The 16,640-nt window shown below is 37.8% G+C and overlaps 2 protein-coding genes across 3 annotated transcripts; one reads left to right on the top strand and one right to left on the bottom strand.

Moving 5' to 3' along the window:
* Window positions 1-1,829: 1,829 nt before the first annotated feature.
* Window positions 1,830-12,040, top strand: LOC124155449 (cell cycle checkpoint protein RAD1). 2 transcript variants are annotated; one of them, XM_046529268.1, is made up of 7 exons: window positions 1,830-2,195; window positions 2,292-2,390; window positions 2,532-2,683; window positions 6,448-6,682; window positions 6,769-6,833; window positions 8,728-8,872; window positions 11,699-12,040. In XM_046529268.1, exons 1-7 carry the CDS (start codon window positions 2,085-2,087, stop codon window positions 11,738-11,740), a joined length of 849 nt encoding a protein of 282 aa, XP_046385224.1. In that variant the 5' UTR covers window positions 1,830-2,084; the 3' UTR covers window positions 11,741-12,040. The 2 variants fall into 2 exon arrangements, with proteins under 2 accessions (XP_046385224.1, XP_046385223.1); XM_046529267.1 differs by lacking the exon at window positions 11,699-12,040 and having other exon boundaries at window positions 8,728-10,286.
* Window positions 11,732-16,630, bottom strand: LOC124155447 (polymerase delta-interacting protein 2). Its single transcript, XM_046529266.1, has 7 exons — window positions 16,518-16,630; window positions 16,258-16,413; window positions 16,073-16,178; window positions 15,812-15,989; window positions 15,567-15,730; window positions 14,830-15,035; window positions 11,732-12,284 (listed from the first exon to the last, which is right to left on the bottom strand). The coding sequence occupies exons 1-7, from the start codon at window positions 16,613-16,615 to the stop codon at window positions 12,173-12,175; spliced, it is 1,020 nt and encodes a 339-aa protein (XP_046385222.1). The 5' UTR covers window positions 16,616-16,630; the 3' UTR covers window positions 11,732-12,172.
* Window positions 16,631-16,640: the final 10 nt, after the last annotated feature.

Genomic DNA, 16,640 nt, shown 5'->3' with positions numbered 1-16,640 from the left:
AAAACGGAATTTCATCGAATCATTTTAAAAATTTCTGAAGGCCTAAAGTCGTTATGAATATTTTATTGGAGAGGGAAAGCATTTCTTCAAAAGATAGAGCAATTTGTTTTAATCTAAAATACAATATCTGGCGGAGAAAAAAAAATTATATACAGTAGGTCAGGAAGCGTACTGGGTACGCATGACGGCGTTGAGGGGTTAATAACATGTGCATTCTCTGTCTCGGTGTCTGTGTTTTGATGACGGAATCATCATGATGTTTTAAGTTGTGTTTTCTGTGTTTACCAAGAAAAGACTTTCTCCAGTTTCCATTATGTCATATACTTTCCGCTGTTGCATTATTACATTGTATCGGAATTTTATTTCCGTTGTAGTATTATTATTTATTTAGATATGTAGAGCGTGTATTATGCACCTTTAACTCTATCTGGAAACTTAACGAATATCTTTCAAAAGCATAAGTTTTGACTTTGTTAATATCTATTGAGTGAAATTCCGAGAAACTGATCGCTTAAATAATGGTTTGCATGTGCTCGCGGTGAAATGACGCGGTCACATTCATTATAATTCAACCTTTCCATGTAGCACTTATCAGGTATTTGATCATTTTGTGGCTTCTATATAGAACATGGTGTCTGTTATAATCACTTATCCCGGTAAGATAGAAATTCTAATTAAAAACGTACCCCCTCATGATGTAAGATTTATATTATAGTCTGCTTCCCCTTCGAATATTATAACAACATGAAACTGATTATTGATGATAATGGATCAAATCGTTGAGTTTTTTAAGCCAATAGCTTCTTTTCAAGTTCGCAATTGGGTGATCGTGAGGGGAAATCCAAAACTCTGCCTATATAAAATAATGTAAATTATATTTCTGATGCTTAAGGATAGGAATTCAATCGCATTGACTCTTTACGACCTCAGAAAAGCATTTTACAGCACCAAGCAGCATGCCTTGCTCAGAAAGTTAGATCATAATGGGTTTAAATAGGTTGAATCAAATTTAATTACGTAATATTTTTGGCCCGATTACTTATGGCAGTGAAAGGTTAGGTAGCATTGCTTCTACGTTTTTCGTCTAATTGACAACTCTAACTGAGCAACAACTCTTTGACAACAAAAATACAGTAAGTGGAAGCATCAAACCTTTGGAATTTTCGAATTATTTTGTTTGAATGGTGTGACAATGTCGCTGGTAAATCTAAGGGTGAACAATACCATGTATTCACGATTGTAGGCTACCTTCCTACACTAGCAGACGACGTAGTTAACCATTTTCCCCATCTGCTACGCCCCTTCTACATTTGGGACACAATATTTTTTTTTCGAGATAACTCATGCATATGGATTCCAATTCCATAATATTGAGCAGGAACCGAATTAGTATTAATCTTAGCTCAGCTAATATTACCAATTTCATAACTTCGTCACGGTTATGTTCCGCTCAAAGATGGGTTAATTTACCACGTAAGTGTCAAGATCGGTCCCTTTCTTTTTAATTGGATACATCTTAAACGAAAATGACAACGTTTTCTATAGTTCATAGCCTTAATCAATGCGCCATTATCTTTCACAATGTAATTTTCCTCCAGTTCCCTACTTACGCAAACGCATAGGTCGGTGAAAGCAACATGGCCGCCAGCAGAGAGGCATGGCTTCACCCCCCCCACTCCCATTGCCAATCTATTGTATATATCTGTGGTCCAGACCTTCTCATATTCTAAGACCGTGGTATTTTCCTTAGCTACCATTCCGATTTGAAGTGGCGGCATGGGCGGGTGGCGGGCACACATACAGCCTATGTTCATCTGTTTTCCAAAAGAGTAACGTCATCCGCCATACTAACGCGGTAATTTATATCGCATATAGAAAGCTTGTACGGAAATCGTGGAGTGAACATCACTTCCAAAACAACTAAAAGTGTTTTCGTAGATTTAAATGATCTGATGGTCTTACTAGGGAACAAAACGTGTGCTATTCTTTGATATTAATTCGTTTGTAGGACCCTCAATTTTCACCGCTAGCGGAAGGTTTCATGTCATGGACGTTCCTTGTGCTTTGACAGTTGTGAATGTGCCATGTCTTTGCTCAATCAAAGGCCTGAGGAGGAAGATGAGTATGCATTTTCTGCTAAAATGGATAATGTTAAGAATATATCCTTACTCCTGAAGGCTGTTAACTTCAAAGAGGTAAGTTTCTTTAGACTACTTTTCCTGGCTACCACTTTGCTCATCGCTAATCATAGCTGAACTTGTAAATACTATGCAACTGAATTTTTCTCGTAGATAGCGACCTGCTTCGGGACAGAGAATGGTTTGAAAGTTACCGTGGAAGATTCTAAGTGCACGCAGGCGAATGCTTTTATTCAGTCCGATATGTTTCAGGTAGGCGTATGTGGTACATAATGTCATTAAGTTAGCTATTACATGTACATAATGTCATTAAGTTAGCTATTAGTAAAATTTCGGAATGTCACTAGAGGAGGTCGTTTATACTAAGGAGTGAAATGTCAATTCATATTCCAGGAGTACCATTTGATGGATGACACAGTGACATTTCAAATAAATCTTTCCGTATTTGTGGAGTGTTTGAATATATTTGGGTCCTCCCATAATCCTGGATCAACTACAGCACTTAAAATGTGTTACAAAGGCTATGGGCATCCAGTGAAAGTTCTGTAAGTACCTGAATTTCTTTATAGTTTTGGGTAATTTTTAACTCCTTCAATCCATGTTGAAGGTAATGAAGGGAGCCTCATCAAATGTTTATAGATGTCGAGATTGATAACAAGAAGGGCAGGCAAAGAATTCATGCTGGAAATTATTTGGCCAAAAGTGAGTTAATGAGAGGAAAGAACGATGTTAGGTTGTCAGTTTCTAGATTTATACTTCAGGAAAGAGCCTGCAGAGTATTTACTTGATTTATCTGTACTATCCTCATCATTGATCAACAATCCTAAGATTACTCAAGTAAAAATTTCTCCCTTTAAACTTGACGGAAACTGGCCTGAAACAACCTTGGAACTCACTGCCTTGCTTCTATGCTGAAACTGCATTGAAATTGAAACAAAACCAGTGGAGTTTGGAAGAGGGATGGCAGTGCAGTAGCAGTGCAATTAAGTACTCTAGCTACTCCAATGAAACTCCCTTGGCCGACTAAACTGAAACTCCCTTGGCTAGCTCACTGAAACTCCCTTGGCTACTAATTAGACTGAAACTCCCTTGGTTACCAGCTAGACTGGAACTCCATTGGCTAGCTAGACCGAAACTCCCTTGTATGCCAGGCTGAAACTCCCTTAAAGGAATTGTATTCAGCCAAACAATTGTTCGGCTGAATACAATTCCCCTACCCAATCCATTTAAATTCCCTCATCAAATCATATGAAACACAGTAAATTAAAAACTTGCGCAACCCAGTCAACAGTTGATGATCACATAACAGGTTTCTCCCACAATTTTTGCATGCATGATAAAAGATAAAGGGTGGACAGGTGGTTGCGATCAACAATAGTTATAACTGCAATGACCACAAGATTTTTCAAGACACAATTTATTAGAACGTGAAAATACATCAATAAATTAATAACTGTTAAAAGAACATACAAAGATATTCTAAATAATAGAAGTCATAGAAGTTGGATGCTCCTGCAATAGAGAGGAAACATGACTGATGAGAGTCACAAGCAACTTGACTCAAAATGAAATTAGCAAAGTTGTACGTTAAAAAAACTTTCCTTTACTTGGCTTATTAGTTATATGGTGCATTAATGTGAAGCATTCAAATTAAAGAAAGCAAAACTTAAATTATCACTGAGGAAGCATGCGCTTTGCATCATAGTTCAATGAAAAACGAAGCGATGACTTGTTACTTAGGCTATGTGTGAACTCGCAAGCTTCCAAAACTATCAGCAGTAACTAATAAGTACAAGCAGTAACTATACATTGCACTATAGCGATACCCACCCGCATTCCTTATTTCTTCGAAAGCCCGCTTGAGCTCACCGAGTCCGTTAATCCTCCGCAGGATGACTAACAGACAGCGCGGCATTGATGATCGGTTGGTGTATCCTCCTCCTCGTCCGGGGTATCCATGAGGCAGGAAAAGTGGACGGCAGTCGCCAAGGCGTTGAAACTAGAATTCGTTATTGGCTGCATGACCCCGAAAAAGGAGCTCAAAATCCTTAAACCTTCCTGCATTAAAACACGAATTCAATGTCAACGTTCTCCTGGCTAAACATGGAAGGAATGAACATGCCATCAGAGAAGTTAAAACGCTTACCTCCAATTTTGACTGCAGTTACCACCACCGACCTCATTCTCCCCTTTACCTTAATTTCGATTAATTCTTGCCGTTAACAACCGTCGAAGTACCGGGAAAATATTTATGCCATCAATCTTTTCATGCCAAAACCCATGCTCACCACTCGTCTTTCGCTCCTAGCAACTTGAGAGAAATAACGGCAACCGACAGCTTGACGTGTGGGAAAAGATATGTGTTGCCAAAAGCTAAATTAAAAAAAATATATTGCCGCTGAAAACAGGGGTCGCGTGTATGTCCGGTAGATGGGTTCCGTATGTTGGCAAAACTTACGATGGGTAGCACACGTGCAGCAAGGGAGAAGCAGTTCAAATTCATAAGGGAGAGGGGATACCCAAATGCTGCAGCAGCTCTGTGGCAGGGCAGTAAAGACATTCGGCAAGAGAGATTCAGTGGAGTTATTAAGTTGGCCTGGCCTTTGAGCCTACCGTCCAGCTCAGTGCCAGTAGAGCTCATGTGCAGCAAGGGAGAAGCAGTTCAAATCCATGAGGGAGAGGGGATACCCAAATGCTGCAGCAGCTCTGTGGCAAGGCAGTAAAGACATGCAGCAAGAGAGATGCAGTGGTGTCATAAATTCGGCCTGGCCTGAGCCTATTGTCCAGTTCAGTATCAGTGGGGCACACATGCATCAAGGGAGAAGCAGTTCAAATGCAATGGACAAGGGAGAATGGTATCAGAGTTTCAGTTGAGTGCTCTTTTTCTTGTTGAGGACAAGGCAGTGCAGTGCAGTTACAAGGTTGTTTCAAGGCAGTTTTCTCACATTCAGTGGAGTTTCAGCCCAGAATCAGCTCTGTTTCAGGGGAAAAATTTTTACTTGAGTAGTTTGGCCAGGGGGAGTCGCAAGTTATTGGGGGCCCTTTGCCCGTCCTTCCTGCCCGGGATTCTGGAATCCTCCCCCGGAAAATTATGGGAAATTGCATGCCCAGAAATTGATTTTGGCGCTATTCTGGCTCTTATAACCTAGATAAAAGTTGATAAAAATAGCACTTTTGCTAGAAAAAAATGCCATGAAAATTGAACTGTGTTGTAAATTGTAATAATGACAAAGTAGAATTTTATAATTGCAAAAATAGCTTTGCTTTAAGTAATCTGAATATATTTTTATTGCACCTTTGGCATAGACTTCACGATAGACAAGAGCATTGTGGGGGTGGGGGCCCTTGGCGATTGCCGACCTGACCAGACTGCCTCTGGGTTTGGCACAGCTCTCCACATAGTTAACTATCGTGAGCTAATCTTGCATCTAGTTACCCCTCTTTCTCATCCTTCATTCAGGGTGTCGAGCAGCTGGGAAAATATGGAATTGTGTGTGAATTATTCTTGAATTTTTGCAATTTCTAAATCATTTATTTCATATTCATTTCACACAGAATTTTTCCAGTTCAACACCCATTTTCAGGCCTAAAATGTGTTTGTCGTAATTTAGAGTGTGGTAACTTAGTGGAATTTTTTTACAGCCGCATCAAAACATTGAATGTCAGACAGGACGGCAGAATCAAAATATCTAGCATTTTTTTTCTTCTAGCACTATTGACTCGAGTAAGATTAAAAAACACAAAGAATAGAATGCCAGGCCTGGAATAGAACATCTAATTTGGGTCGAAGCCGGTTCTTTGCTTGCATTGAATAAATATGAATGTCTATGTATTAGTAACGTAAACTAATATGTAAGTATATTATTAGTTTAAGAGTATTGAAGTAATTTTGGGTGTTTTGAAATTCCTATTTATCGCAGTAATCACATCAGATTAAGGCATCAAAAATTAAGGCTAAATATGGATGGATACCAACCAAGCGAGACACAGAGTAGATGGACGAAATATGTGGATGATCCCTATGATAGCAGTAATAGCCCAGAAAGATTGAAAATAGAGGAGGAGAGACAGTTGAGGAGGATAATCTTGGACTAGGAATATTAATTGCAGAAATTGAGAGAGCCCAATGTAAAAATATTTTGTTGCTGATTTTTGTAAATCATCTGTGAATTTTGTATTTATTAGTATAAACTACTTCCGTAATAATTTGCAATGCTTGATCTGCACTAATATTTTGTGTAAATATCACATTTTCACAGTGTGGCAATTGAATGTGCTTCATATTTTTTCTACCTTATATTTTCTGCAGTTTGGAAGAAGGGGGTGTAATCACAGACTGCAGCATTAAGACACAAGAGCCAAGTGAAATCATTGACTTTGGCTTTAACCCATCCGATGTCTTGAATAAAATAATCCTCCGTTCCGAGTGCCTCAAGGAAGTATTCTCAGAAATTGACGGTTCCTCTGACATGCTTGAGCTTCTCATGTCTCCAGACCCTCCGTATTTCCGCATCACTACCGTTGGCCAGAGTGTGGAGAGCCAGGTGAAAGCTCTATTGTCAGCTCTAGTGCCTGCTTGAAATGTTTACCGTCTTTTCATCCTCTTCATGCACCTAATGTTTTTTTACAGGTGGAGATACCAAAGGACAGTGAGATGATAGAATCATTTCAATGTACAACTGTGGCCATCTCCAGGTAAGTATTGAATCAAATGTTTCACAAGCATTGTATGTCTGCTAGGAAAGAGGAATTAATCATACCCATTTAGTTTTTTTTAAAGATATTTCATGTTCATTCATTTCATGTAAGGAAAAGTTCAATTGAATAAGACATTGGTTGCAGTTTTTGGTAAAAAAATGACCAGTTATCCTAGTTGATAGCATTAAGGTATTGAAGCAGAGGTTTAAGTTCTTGGTCCAATCTTGTAGTGTTTTATACAAGCTAGAGCTTAGCGACTAATAAAATGAAAGAAATGTGAATTATAATTCAAGATACTCTAAGCAGAATCTTCAGCCTAAATTATATTTAAAAAAGTATTTCCGATCCATAGGCAACTGCAAGTAACATCAATGTTGAACATTCCATCGTATCCATCAGGTGTTTTGCCTTGAATTAGTTGAAATCCCATTTATCTGACAGATCCGAGTAAAAATCATAATAAACTTATATGTATCTGACTTGGGCTCAATTCAGATTAGGGTACCACAGGGATGAATGCTAGGCCCCATATTATTCTTAATTTACATTAATGATTTACTATCTGTCATTAACAAAAACAATTGGCAAAACTAAGCCAATACTGTTTGGACAAATGACTAAGATGTTGTCTACTCATCAAACAGACGATGCCTTTCTATTGTAAGTAGTTTTATATATGTATGTACTTCTCAAATGTTCCATGTTAGGTGACAATGGAGAATCAATGGCCCACTCTTTCTTTTTTTCATGGTGATTACCATTCTTCAAAAAATATGGCAAAACTCATTGAACGATAGGAAACCCGCAATTTAAATAGCTACGAGTTTCAAATAATGTCCTTGTTTGCATAAATCATGAATGGATGGTGAGAAAGAGGAAATAACTGACTTTCTCATAGCATATGTTAACAAATCCAAAAGTTTTATCCTTTTCAGAAAAATTCCTTTTGAATTATTGGCCTAGTTACCTGTGGTTGTCATTGGTTGAACCCATTCTGTTGTGATAGTTATTGTTTATATGGAATAGGATGTATGTAGATATTGTGAACAAAATCAGTCGTTTGCTGACACTAATTGAGTTTACATTTCAGATTTTTTCCTTGAGTCAATAGTTTCCTGTGGAAGTAGGATTTATGCTCAAATTATTCATTTTGTCCCTTCAACTCATTAATTTATATGTAACATAACTCTTGCACTTTTTCATCACTAGCAGGGCAGTAGATGGTCATTTACGATCCCACACAATATCTGCATTTCACCATTTCTACATGAATTGACCCAAGAAACGGTGACTTTTCATTAATTAGGCCGAAGTAAATTCTCCTAAAATTTTTGAATAATTTTGATGACTTTGGAGATTCTAAGGAACAAGGATGGGGAATGGCCACTTTTTAACACCTTTACTTTTGACCAGCAAAGCATATTTAATATTTTTTCTTTTGAGGTTTGCATTAAGTATCAATAAATATTGGTAAAAATAAGAATTGCATAAGATGGTGAAAAGAATCTGTGAAAAGAGTTTTGATAAATATTTATTTTGGAAGTACATCAGTCACTATTCTTCTTGAAACATTTTTCTATGGGATTGAAAACAAACATATTACAGTGATCAATCAAGGAATTGGTGAACAAACTTGAAAGAATTTAAATACAAAATAAATTATAAAGTACGATTTCTTTTCTACAATTCACCATATTATGTTGTATGATAATTTCTTATTTGCATAAATATTCTGGACTTAAGTAGTATTTATGATTAGGAATTCATGAAATTGGGGAGAAACCATGAGGTAGATGTAACTAGGGAGCTGTCTTTATAATTTACTGTAAGAATTTTAGAATATGATTTTGTAACAAATTGTCCTCACTTAGCATCACATTTGTTGTTTTAGGTACAAGTATTCTCTCATCAAGCCTTCGATGAAGTCTTTGGCTATTTCCTCAAAGGTGTCAATTCGGACAGATGAGCGTGGATTGTTATGTTTCCAGTACATGATTAAGACTGAGGATGGATACACATGCTTTGTGGAGTATTATGTGAGTACTTTACGCCTCTCAGAAAACACAGCAACTTATAATTCAAAATGTATGCACACTCATATTTCTAGTTGATGTGATGCTGACATAATGATCGCAGTATTTTTTCCCCTGATTGTTCATTGAGTTGGTACCTATTAGCGAGGTTAGTCATCAATAACAATTTTCATCTCAATCTTTAGTTACAGAGTGCAAATGTGTACTGACATTGCGCCTCTGCGGATAATTAGTTATCTCCTAGCATCTTCTTTAATTTGATAATAGCAAGAGAGGGTGAAATGAAAGCAGCATTTGTGAATCAAATTTTTGGTGATGAATGATGCCCTGAAATGCCATCTGCAGTGCTTTATCTTAAAGTGGGCACAGTTTACTCTTCTAGTTTATCATTACATCCGGAATGTTCCGTCTCTTTGCATGTTTTTTAGACCATTATTTCGTAGTAATTTTTTCCAAGGTACATGTAAATGACCAATTATGCAATTCTGTGTAGTAGCTTTGCTCTTGCAACACAGAACTGTAGGAAGATACATTTTTGATTGCTGCTGTATATCAATATCAAATTTACAGAATGGAATTTCAAGTCAGGAGGGGGATAGAAATATTTTGTGGTGATTTAAATTATGTACTCTTCCTAAAACCCACGGATGCTGTGAATATTGTTATAATTCCTCCAACTTCAAATTTTATGGTAAACTATTATCACCACAATATGAAATTTAATTTGCTATGGTATCATACTGCTTCGTGTATCTACAAGAACCTCGTATTATCGGAATCGGTATATCCCAGAAAATATTTTTGGCCAGTATTTGAGTGAAACTGGGACAGAATTCAAACATACTGTAACTAAGCTCTTTAAACACATCGATAACTATTTTTTTAAGGGCTGGTAATGTAAACATGGCTCATTTCTTACCTATTAAATTGTAACTGATGGTGGAGTTGATTCAACTACAGCTGATGAAAAGTTGGTGGACTGACCTGTGAATTATTCCATGTTCCTACTCCCACCATTCCCCACAATATAGTGCCCTTCTGAATTGATCTATTTTGACGTCAATGCCATTGTCATGTAGCAGAGATGCCAATTGCTAGCCAGAAACTGTTGCATCTAGTCTGAGGCTCCCACATTGCCATCCTGGGGAGAGATTTTTTATGCCTCCGCTAACACAATTTATTTTCGTCAGTTATTTCCTGTCTGCATAAGCATTTGTGCCAATAACCAACTATTCTTGAAAGAGAGCCTAGTTGAATTGGATATTAATTAGAGCCAAACCTAGAGATTGGTGGACCTTTGCTTGGGGGAATTGGAAGTGCATTCGGGCAGCCATGCCTTTATCCCCACTTACCTATGTTTAGCAAATGTTGAAAAATGAGAGAAATTTCCAAACACCTTGGCCCATGCGTGATGTATGGGCCAAAAAAAATAGCGTGATGTTTATGGCAGAACCTTTGCAGAATTGTAAGAAATGCCTTAAAAAATAATGAAGATCAGTTGAATTAATTAGTTATTTCAGGCATGACTTTATGGAGTCTACATAATAAAACATAAAAAAACTTTGTAATTCCACATAAATACAGTGGAACCTCGTTAAAGCGAGTACGGGTTATAGCGAGACCCCCGCTATTACGAGAGATAGCCGAAGCACCGTCAATTGATCCTGTAATAAGCATGTTAAAAATTTCTTTTTTACGAGGCCCTTTTGGTGTTGGCTCTCGCCATAGCGAGGGTTTCACCGCCGGAAAAACTTACACCAAGACTCTTTAATCTCTGTAATTGCTAGCGATCTGTTAGAAATGAAGTTTATGGAGTGCTCAGTCTCAAATTTATGTGGTAAACTGTCGTTCGATAAATAAGTTAATTTTGGTGAAAATATTGTAGCATTAGCATTCGCGAATGCTTGATCTTCTTTTGTTCCGCAGGCGGCAGAAAGCAGTCGTCAGCATACCCGCACGTCCATGAGTTGCATGAATAGAAAGCATTTGATGGAACACACCATGGCCAAAAAAACACCAAACAGGTCTAAGCGAGAAAATAAAAATAAAGGAGTAATATGAGGTATATTGGCTATTATTTGCGCCACCTCCGGTAAAGCGACAATTCGCTATAGCGAGTGTTTATTGGTGCACCGTGGGGTGTCGTTTTATCGAGGTTCCACTGTATTCAATATACGACCTAGGTTTCGACATGGTAAGTCATCGTCAATTGACCTCTTAGAATGAAGGCAATATCACTCCTTGGTAAAAGCTGAAGCACTTTCAACATCAATGCAGTTAGAGGTTCCTTTGAATATTTTTCCCGTGTACATTGTTGGGAGTGGGGTAATAGGTCATAAATTGATATAATTATTTAGAAGGCAGCAATTCAGAGGTTCTACAGTGTACAATCACATCAAGCCATCATGTACATTAAAATATTAGTGGTATTTGTTACTGCATTTAAAAATATTCTCACACAGGGTAAATCAAATCAGATGGAATAGGTTAATGCAGCATTGATTTAAATAAAAGTTATCCCAATAGCATGATGCATGGTAAAGTTTTCCAGTATGCAGTTGGCCAAGATCCTTGTTCCATTCCATTCAATCCATGAGTGAGAAAAGTTTAGAAATATTTTAGTAAATGAACTATTAAACTCAATTCCTGGCTTGGGGTAAGACTACCGTACATTATATTCAGCACTGGAAGATCTAAATTGCATGAAATTACATGCTTTACAATTTATTTTTCTCCACTTTTGATCTGCTAACCTCTGTCATATACTCCTGTTTGCTAATGATCTATCACCATTTCTTTCTTCTAAACATGACTCTTTATCTCTTGCAGTGCTCACCAGTGGTAGACAATGACAGTGATATAGAAGTGTAAACATAAAATTTATCCAAATAAAGAAAAATATACAAGGCCAGCATATTACCTTCATTTCACATTTCACTGCTATAAACACTCAAGTTAGTCAATTCAAAGAAATTCTTACAACAACATTACGAACACATTCCTCTAAAAATTTATAGCATACATAATTGATAAATGTTAGTATTTTAAATACATTTAACTATCTATGAATGAAGTAATAACTGTAAGCAACGAAAATTCCCAATATGGGACATAACTTCTCCCCAAAAATTCACCAGAAACTTTTAATCCAGTATGACCTGCTGCAATGCACCCAGTTGCAAAAAGTTTTTTTCCTGGAAAATCTTTGGGAAGAATGCTACAGATGAGATACTTTCCCTCAGAGGAAAAACAACTACTAAGTTCTCTAAGTGTTAATGACTCCAACTTTCACAGCCAAACACATTAAATGACTCCACTGGGAGGACTACTCTCATCACTCTTGCTCTCCAGTGAAAACGGAGGTATTCTGCAGTCAAAGGTATATCCATCTTCCCTCTCCATTCGAAACGTTCCCCTGAAAATTGTAGATGACAATTAAGGAAAATATAAAATAAAGGTGGCACTTTACACTATAGGGACAAACAAGACCTTAGATTGTGAAGGTGGAAAAACTAGTAGGCTTCCAAGGAACACATCATCAGAAAATACACCACAAATGAATTCTTAAATTTGAATATCTGTTTTCACAAACAGCTATTTTGTTCTGGTTCGGATGGACATCCTGTGGTCATTCCTAACATGAAAGGTAGCAGACCAAATTAGCAGGGGGACTAACCCCTTTGAAAATGTATATGAGGCAGAAGACCATTCAAAACTGATCGGAATTGTGCTCTTACTTGAATCCCTAATATTCCAATGCCTCCTAATTGGAGGAATATCATTCAACCCATCGCTAGTCAGAGGGAAGAGGCAGGAGGCTCTTGAAGTTAATTGTAATGCACAGAGGGCAAATACTGAGCACACTCGATGAACAGGTTCTATTGCAGTGAGAATGACAGAAATTCAACAGAATACGCCCTCAGAAAAATTGCCTTGGATGGGAGGTAAAGCCCGAATCACACGATCATTTTTTTTTATCGTGAAAGTGATCACTATCGCGATCACTTATCCCGTTGCGAAAAGCGATCGCTCCAGTGATCATTTTTCTGAATCACACGGTCACTCCCGCCGTCGCTTTTCGCATCATTTCCGATATCACACCTCGTTGACATAGGACCCGCATCATGAAAATATATAGCATGTTTGTTTATCTATTACATTCCCACGATTGTCAAACGTTGCGCTGCAATTGCTCCATACGGTCATTCTGCACTCCGATTGGCTGATATGGGGTTTTAGTGACGGTTTTAGCGAAGGAAAAAGTGACCAGACTAGTGATGAAAAATAGCGATGGGAATCCTCATCGGGATTGCGAAAAACAATTGCCGGCGACGATCATTTCGCCTAGTGATCGCAATAGTGATCACTTTCGCGACAATAATAAATGAGCGTGTGTTTCAGGCTTAAGTGTAATCCCACTTCTTTTCCTTTTTTCATGAACACCTTGTGTTACACCACATCAAAGTTCACCAGATCTTATCCAGAAAGATTTTGTCATTACCAATTGTGAGTTATTCACAACATACCAGAATACTTCCAGTCTACTTTCAGAAACTTCTAGAGCAATTTGAGGCAAAAAATCAGCGTGGTTATAAGAGCAGATGATGTCACTGACTCTACCTTTGCTCCCCTCTGTTTCTATGACACTCCTTGCATTGTTCGCTAGTGGTTCGTTGTTGTATGCAAAGGATGCATTCAGCCACACTGAGCACTCCCTTTGCTCACCGAGCAACTCATGAAAAGTGAGTAGCAAATAATACTAATTCAAGTAGGTATACCGGAACTTGCCACGGTGATAACATTAAGTAGTTACCAGCAATGCATGAACAGTGCAAAAAATAAACAGAAAAAAATCATTCACAAATGGATTCGAACCTGGATCTCCAGATTTCCAGCTTTAGCTAGTTAAGCTACCGAGGCGTTGTTCAGCTTGAAAGCCAAGAATCTTTTAAAGAATTGATTTTGGGAGCTGACTGATAATGGCAGAAAAAGGACTGATGATAGACTTTTAAAGAGAATAAAATTAGGTTCAACAGCTCCGGGATTTATCTTGTTTATCAGTTGGCACTTTACCTACAGCAAGGAACTTTGTTGTGTACATAGGGGACAATGTAATGGTGAAAGACAAATATGACTGTTGACACCAAAATCTTGCAGACTTGAGTAGCAATGTGAATACTAAATAATAAAAAAGGAAGCACTAAATTGAATTACATAACAAATTTTCTAGTTCAATTCTCCATTGCATAAACACTGCACTCTGGTTTAAGATAAACTATTTAATATTTGTAATTGCAGTTTTAGCAAAAAAAATATGTACCCATTTTTAGGGTGGATTGGTGAAGCACCACTTTGACTACTGATAACTAAATTGATAAGTTATTTAATTATGATGCAATATGTAGGTTTCCTGCATGCCAGAAATATGTAGGTTTCAGAAAACTGGCTCAAAGACAACAGCATATAACATTCATTCCAGTGCCAGACCTAACATGGAGCCTTCCACATGGAGATAGCAGCATCTTCTATTATTATTTGTATCAAATGTCATCAGCTAATTGCAGCAATGTTGGAGGTGGAGCAGCCACCTTCACAACATGTAGAAAAATGCTTCAGAAGAAGAACAACATTATAACTCTCAGGTGGTATGCTGTTCTCTTATGTAGGAATTCATCAAAAATATAATTTGTCCGTGGAGCAGTCAGCATTGCAAAAAATGGTGCCATTTCTCCTCCTCTAGGTCCAATTTTAGGTCAACCCCTAGGACCCCAACCCTTTTAGGGCTCCCCTAGGTCAACAATTCAAATTGAAACAATGATAATAAAACACCTTTAATGGGATGAGATGTATGAAAAACTATAACTCACGAGGCATACTGAAATTTCTTTCCTTACTCAAACAATTGCCACAGATCAATAAATAATAAATTAACCGATAGATTTACAGTCAAGAGTACTCACCACATATGGCCACTTGGTGCCTGAAGGCTGACATGACTACTATACTGGAAAGCAGGCAGCTGCTTGGAAAGAACAGGCTCTTGGCCAACAACTCCTCTCCCTCGCACAGTTTCCAGCGTACCCGATAGGCTGAAAATTCTCCAGTGACGTTCTCTCAACTGGACTGTGAGATCACCTAAATTCTCCAATCTGATGCAATATCTCCACTTGGAAATAAGAACAGCATGAAATTATTTTAATCGTTGCAGTACTAAATATACAGTAACAAACTTTTACGAAGATCAAAATTCATTCCAAACATACTCCTTTGCTTGCCAGCAAAATAAATATAGGACTGCTACAAGCCAGTATTGCCTAACATCATTCCTGCTACAAAGACTAGCCCCAAATGGTATTTGAAAGTATAAACATCCATGGAAATATTAATATGTATTTACTTAGGAACAGACACTGTAAAGAAACAAAGCCCTTCAGTATAATAACAACGATTTAAACAAACTGTAGGTGGGATGAATGAACTTAACACTGGAACAATATGAAAGTACAATCGCTGAATGAGGTCTCAATCTACATCATACCAACAAATTGAACAAAAAATATTGGATCAGTGCTCTTGAGACAAAAGATTCCTTAGAACCACGAAAATTGTCAACCACAGCAGGAGGGCCAAAGCGGATCTTTTGAACTTCCTCGTGACGAATGGTAAACATGCACAAGTTATAACATATGGTACCTACCCAATAGACTGAGGCTGCCTGGGATTCACGACATCCCATATAGAATGGTATGACTGTGACCCGTACGTGCTCCGTTGTCTCTTTGTGAACATCAGAAAGCTCGAGCCATGGATGATTTTTTTTCTGCCACGCCCGTAGTGTCTCTTGGGCTCCAAACGGTGGATCTGGTTATAGGAAATTGGTCAATATAACGACCTTTTAAGTAAACAGTACTGTCAAACTAAATAACTATCATAGAACATTACCTTTATCTGGATAGTACATTAAGAACTTATCAAATAATTCGTGGCTGAGTGGATGTTTTTCAGTGGTAGTGTAGGGCAATATATCTTCATGAGCAACATAGTCAAGCCCAGGTATTGCATACAGACTACGACTGCTTTCCTGATTACCAAGAAAGGTAACAGCTTCCGTCTGGGCACGCTAAAAGTGAAAATGTCTATTTATATAAAAAAAATATTACAAAATGGGTTAAGTTCATATGAAAGCAGTACTTAATTGCATACAATGTACGGGCAGTCCCTGGAATCGATGAGAACTTGATAGTAAGTATGAGTTCTGCCTTTCACCTCCTTCCCAACATGATTAAAACTATTGGACTCCGCCTGGTTGCTGAAATTTTTTAATTGTTCATTACGCACATCGAATAAAGAACTTTTAACTTAAGAATAGCAATTATATAGGTACACACCTGTCTTTTTTATTGGGTACATCTCTATCGTACACTCGAGCAAGCCAAGGAAAGAGAACTACTCCCCGATAACCAAATACACGATGCAGGAACAGCTGACCAGTGTCATATTTGCCTTGGCTTTTAGGAGCCTCCAGTCGCCCGACTTCCGCCAATCTTATCAAGGAGAAACAAAAATGAATGAGATCGCAGGACTCCAGAACAGCCAAAAGCTAGAGGTTACCATTGAAATACTGGAAATAGGCAATGTTAAACTGTACCTTGAAAAGGCAGAGGACTGAATGGTGATGGTACGTGTCGTTACATGGACGATTAATCTCCGACTGTGCTTGTAAACATTAAATAAAAGTTCCATCATGACATGGTCCTAATGATTTCGGTTC

Source organism: Ischnura elegans, chromosome 3 (genome assembly GCF_921293095.1).
Source record: "Ischnura elegans chromosome 3, ioIscEleg1.1, whole genome shotgun sequence".
In the NCBI taxonomy this organism is placed as follows: Eukaryota; Metazoa; Arthropoda; class Insecta; order Odonata; family Coenagrionidae; genus Ischnura; species Ischnura elegans.
This window is presented reverse-complemented; position numbering and strand designations above follow the sequence as displayed.